Consider the following 6,000-nt stretch of genomic DNA (forward strand, 5'->3'; position numbering starts at 1 on the left):
GATGGTGAAAGTCTGTTGTGATCTCATGACTGCCACGTATTTACAGGAGTGCCGAGCTCTGCTTTGTCATGTAATGATGTTGTAAATTAACTCAGTAGGCAACTGAGCCATTCAGATCAAGAATGTGCCAGTTTCAATCCTCAATCTGTGCTGAGTTAGCAGACCTGGGGTGGCAGTGGGGGTTACCACAACTGGCCTCAGTGCCCTTTGGGCTGGGGAGAGGGAAATCAACCATGGATCCTTGTATTGATTGCTATCCAAAGAAACATCTTTAATGAACCTCCAATTACGATTGGATTTTGTGTCATTGAAGCTTATGAAACAAATTTCATATCTGATGGGATTACTTTAACAAAGACACAAATTACCAATGTTTTTTTTCAAATCAAGGTTTAGCTGAAAGCAGGGCAAGGGACAGAGAAAGCTGTGGTTCCTTGATGTTTCCTCAAAGAGTTTCAGCGAGCAGGGACCTTGAGCTGTGTGAGACAGGCAGACCAGGATCATATTACCTGCTCCAGCCTTGCTTTCAGCAAAGAGGTCTCCCCTGGGGAGTCTGGTCTGTGGTCCACTCTTCACGGAATGCTTCATTAAATAGAACGTATTTAACTGTTTATTTTTCACTTGAATCTAAGCTTTTTAACCCACTCTTTCTGGAACGTACGGTTTTGATTTTTTTTTTGGTAACCAACGAAAAGCATGAATATTTACTTTTGGCAAAAATGTACAGCCAGAGGGAAATCTGAGGCAGTTCCCCCCATCCCCCCACCCTCCACCCCAGCCCCCCTATCAGTTTTCTCCCCAGCTCTCGAGAGTGCTGACTGGTGCGAAGCAATGCTCCCACAGCACCATCCAGTACTTCACCCATTCTTCATGTGTGAGCCTAGACAGTGAGTGTTTGCAGACGATTCAAGAATGGAGAGTATCACAACTAAATCCAGTTCTCCTGTCGGATGTCCAAGAAGACACATGCATTCCAGCAGGAGTCACTGGATAGCGATCAGGAACAGGAACCCCGGCTAATTTCCCCCCCTCTCTGGCCAATTGGAGCATCCCAACCGCTGACACAGCATAGACTGGTAATTGAACCTGGGATCTTCCTGGTGTGTAGGGCTCAGTAACACAACGGGCAGTGCCTTTACGCAACAGACCATTTTAGAAAGCTTAGTCAAGTCTAGTTAAAACAATCCACTACAAAAATCAGGGAGGTTTTGGATCCCACAGTGACTGCATTGAACCAGAACTGTTGAGCTGCCAAAATAAAGCATCCAGGAAAATGCAGACACCCACACCCAGTGGTGTTGAGGAGAGATGAATGAAAACATTAGTGTAGAGGAAACACTATTCTAATCACAAGATAGGCTTGGACAAAGAAGGCCCTTCAGCCCGATAATACGTGCCATCCATTTTTCACACGGATTTCAGCCCTTTTAGTCACCATTCATGCAGCAGGCTGAAAAACAGCTGATTTTGAGTTCCCTGAAGTTGTTCAATAAACCACTACAGCTGATTTCTTCTGCACATGTGCAGTGTTGTACTTCCAGACAGAATACAAAGAAAAGCTTGTCCTCTGATAGGTGATCTTTTTCTCACCTCTCTCTCCACCTCAACCTTTCATGTCTCTCTCTCTATTTTATAAATACTGCAATGGTCATTGTTCTTCTTAATTTTCCTCTCTTATTCTTCTAAACTCCAAATTCTTCATCTAACAACTTCTTCCTCCTCTCTGCATCTTCACTCTGATTAAACCACAAGTCATTGCACCATTTGCAACTCTAACCCATTCTTTCCCAAGATCAAAAAACTGTGGATTTTTTTACCTCACTCAGTTTTCCCTTCCTCCTACAATATGCAGGCTTTTAAAACCCAAACTTGGTCTCACCTTTAACTTTACCTACCTAATCCTCTCTTCTACTCTTCTCCACCTTGTTGGTGGCCTGCACTGGGGCCTCGGCTTTTCACCTAGGCTTCTCAATAAAAAAAACTAAATGTTCAATTAGGTTGTACACCAGAAAACTCCCTCCTTTCAGGTATCAGGTCACACAGCCCCACTTCAGTGATGTCAGATGATATGTCAGACAATCCTGCTGCTGTCAGCGGTATGAAACGGTACCAAAATATTAGAAATAGTTCTCACTGTTTGTCGATGAATTTAAGATAGACATCTGAAGGTTCCAATTCGATCATTCATGGTTTGCTTCCCCTCCCCCCACACCGCCCCCGCCCCCCCCCTCCAATCTCGAAGGATAGAAATACTAACTTATCTAGAATTGACTTAATAGAATTGAATCCAATTTGGAAAATACATTTGAAGTAAAAAAAATACACTCAAGGTTAAGCTTTCTTTCTGTTGTGCTTTCCAAACTATGGATTCTGAACAGTTATCCTTGTGATAAAAACCATCTCACTTCCAATAATGAAAAGGTCAGACATGTCATGTAAGAAAGGAGACAGCCCCTGGATCACACCTCAGATTGTGCGCTCAGTGTGTTGGGGGGCTCGAGATTCCAGACAGATTCCAACCAAAAGATGACTGCCCAGGGACTGACTCCGAACTTCACTTTGTGTGTTCTGATACTCAGGCAGGCCAGAAACTTAAAAAAATGAAGTTAGACTTCCCCTGGCTCAGAGGGCCTGTTCATGTTTAAGTGCATTGAACACCTGAGGGGGGAACAAAAGTGGCTGCTTGTACCAATTTTACAGTGAACGTCATAACCAGAATGAGATAAACACATTGCAGATAGAGAACATGCTCCAAATTTCAAAAGGCTGTATTGTGTCTGTAAAACATGCTGGTCAAAGCCCAGCTGGAGTATTCCGTATAGTTTCTGTCACCTCATAGGAAGAATATGATTGTCCTTGAGAGGGGACTAAGGGAAGTAACTAAGATAATTCTGGGTATGAGAAATTTAATGTTAAGGAAATTGGGCTTGTGTTCTCTAGAAAAGAGGAGACTTTAAGGAGACCAAATTATAATGAGAATTTACAAAGTTGAGAACGATGTTGATGTGTGTTTGAATGTTTGAGGCTTGCTGAGAAATTCCATTAAGTAGCATACTTATAATTGTCAGCATGAGTCGTCATTGACCATTCAAATCCATAGTCTGATATCCTGTTTATATTTTGTAATATCAATCAGTTTCTGCTGTGCTGACTTTGCCCAATTTATATTGTGGCATAGGTTTGGCAACACTGGAAAAAGAGTACTTATGCAGTTATTAGAAAGCTGTATCACTACAATATAAATAGGGTATCAAACAAAGTGAGTCAAGGAAGGAATGCTAAGCTCCTTATTGCACACCATGGTGCTTGCAGTGAGAGCCCATGTGCCATCTATACCTGAATTCACCATGGTGGGATGCATCTCACCGAGCAAATAAGGCCCAGGGCTGTATTAGCAAAGAGATAGAGGACAAATTTCAAAAGGCTGTATTGTGTCTGTACAACATGCTGGTCAAAGCCCGGCTGGAGTATTACGTATTGCTTCTGTCACCTCACAGGAAGAATATGATTATCCTTGAGAGGGGACCAAGGCAAGTAACTAAGATAATTCTGGGTATGAGAAATTTAATGTTAAGGAAATTGGATTTGTGTTCTCTAGAAAAGAGGAGACTTTGAGGAGACCAAATTATAATGAGAATTTACAAAGTTGATCCAGGAAAATTGTTGTGAAGGATTCAAATACGCAAGTTAAAAAAATTAGTTGGGGGGAAGCCAGGAAGAATTTTTCACTCGAAGGGTAAGAAAGTTGCGGAATAAGTTCTTGAGGAGGCCATAGAAGTATAAACGGATTCAAGAGACAATTAGATATGTTTCTAGAAAGAGAAGAGATTAAGGGATTTCTAAGAAGGCTGGTGAGGTTGATCTACCAAAAATATTTGTTGGGCCTACTGGCCTTTTCCTGCTGCTTGTGAAAGGGGGTCACGGAGCAAGAGAGAGACTAGAGTTAGGCAGGAAAGGGCAAACGTGCTACTTTAACCACCCTCCCTTGCAACTGACAGACCCCAACTGGGCATCCAAGAATGAATGAGAAAACAGCTTCAAATGAATCTCTTAATTCAAAACTTTAAATAAAAGAAACAGTTTCCCTGATGGCTTCATGGGTCAAGGCTACCTACTCAATGTAGTACTCTACTGACCCGTACAGACCAGGTACCAAGTTTAATTCCTGTTTTGTGTTGAGTTAGCGCTAACTGGCTTTTGGCAAACTGTGGGCTAGGGAAGGGAAAATCAACCCAGTCCTGGTCATTCCATGATGACTCCTGTTGAAAAGAGCAAGTATCTAGGCACTAGATGAGGACAGCAATGGGCTTGGCAGTGATGCTCACCGTGATAAATATCCTGCCGATACTTGCTGTCTAGACTCACACATTAAGAATGGCCCCTTTGGTGAGGTACTGGAAGACTGCGGGTGCCTATGGAACTGTACTCCAGTAAGAGTCAGTGCCATCAGCAGAGGAGCGGAGAACAAAAACCTTAACCAAAATAAAAGCAGAGAAGTTTATTTTAGAAATATATATTGAAATTGTCTAGCTCTGACCTGGCCATGTTATCTCAGTGTTCTGTATCTATCTGGAACGGATGTATCAAGTACATGTGTGCATTTGTTTATATTTTCCCTCTGTCTTTTCCAGCCATGACTGGACTCGTAGTTCCTCCGATGTGAGACTGCTTTCTCCTGTCACTATATCGCATTCCAGGGGGCAAAGTTCATCCACTACAAAAACACCATCACCAGAATCCACAGCTGTCAAAAATATTAGCGGGCCTTCCCTTGGAGGCCAGGAACAAAGCTGACTTTCTTCGTCTAATGGACTGAGTGAATTCCCCACAGCGTTGTGGAAAACTCAGCTTCATCTGTACTCCAGGAATCTCCTCAAACTCCAATCCTTTATGGAAGGGATGGAAAAGGTGGGGGGGAGGGAGGGAGAAAAACTTTAAAAAATGCAATTTTCTATTTTGTATAACGGTTTAATGTGGCAGTTCTTTTCTGTTAAAAAGTAATCCTTTGGATATGAGAGCTGGCTTATAAACTAGATATTGAAGTAAAACAGATAGAAGAATTTTTTTAAAATGCAGCTGAATAAAGTGTCAATACATTGCTTGATGTGTGTGGTAAAATTAGAAGTTAAAGGTTTAAGAAATTTTACAGTAATTTAAAGAGACGGTATCCTTTATTGTCAGCTTATCTGGGCTGTAATTCAGAGATATTAAAAAGGTGTAAGCTCCCCCGAAGGTTGAATGGTTTTAAGCACCTCCTAGTGTGATATCGAACCATATAGACCACAGGAAGGTCCCAGGTTCAGTTCCTTGTGTAGACCGAGTTAGCTGATTTTAGCCAGGATTACGGTGTGCTTCTACAATTGGCCTCAGCACCTCTGGGCTAGGGAGGGGGAAAAAAGTCAACCTCGGCTCCTGCTCCCTATCCAATAATTCCTGCCAAAAAGTGCATGCATGTGTATGTATGTTCTGTGTGTTTGTATTTGTTGTGTGTATGTGGTGTGTGTGTTGTACGTGTGTGGGTGTTGCCTGTGTGTGTGGTGTGTATGTGTTCCACGTGTGTGGTGTGCATGTGTTGTCTGCATGTATGATGTGTGTGTGTTTGCGTGCATGGTGTGTGTGTAGTCTGTGTGTGTTTATGTGGTGTATGTGTGTGTGTTGTCTGTGTGTGTGTTGCTTGCATGCATGGTGTATGTGTTGTCTGCGAGCATGGTGTGTGAGCGTTGCCTGTATGTGGTGTGTGTGGTGTATGTGTGTGTGGTATGTGTGTGTTGTCTGTGTGGGTGTTGACCATGTGGTGTGGGTGTTTGTGTTGGTGTTTGTGTTGGTGTTGCCTGTGTGGGTGTTGTCCGTGTGGTGTGTGTGTTGTCTATGTGTGTATGTGTTGTCCGTGTGGGCGTTGTCTGCGTGGGTGTTGTCTGTAATGGTGCGTGTGTGTGTGGTATGTTGTTTGTGTTGGTGTTGCCTGTGTGGGTGTTGTCTGTGTGGGTGTTGTCCGTGTGG

The 6,000-nt window shown here is 42.9% G+C and overlaps 1 protein-coding gene across 4 annotated transcripts in view; it reads left to right on the forward strand.

Moving 5' to 3' along the window:
- The window catches only part of LOC137335746 (transcription factor COE2), a 208,694-nt gene extending 203,815 nt beyond the window's left edge, over positions 1-4,879 (forward strand). For all 4 annotated transcript variants that reach the window (XM_068001077.1, XM_068001076.1, XM_068001078.1 and 1 more), the window contains one exon: positions 4,632-4,879. In XM_068001077.1, coding sequence (XP_067857178.1) covers positions 4,632-4,663 — 32 coding nt within the window. In that variant the 3' untranslated portion in view covers positions 4,664-4,879. The remainder of the gene's footprint in view (positions 1-4,631) is intronic.
- Positions 4,880-6,000: the final 1,121 nt, after the last annotated feature.

The sequence above is a fragment of the Heptranchias perlo genome, chromosome 20 (genome assembly GCF_035084215.1).
Source record: "Heptranchias perlo isolate sHepPer1 chromosome 20, sHepPer1.hap1, whole genome shotgun sequence".
Lineage (NCBI taxonomy): Eukaryota > Metazoa > Chordata > Chondrichthyes > Hexanchiformes > Hexanchidae > Heptranchias > Heptranchias perlo.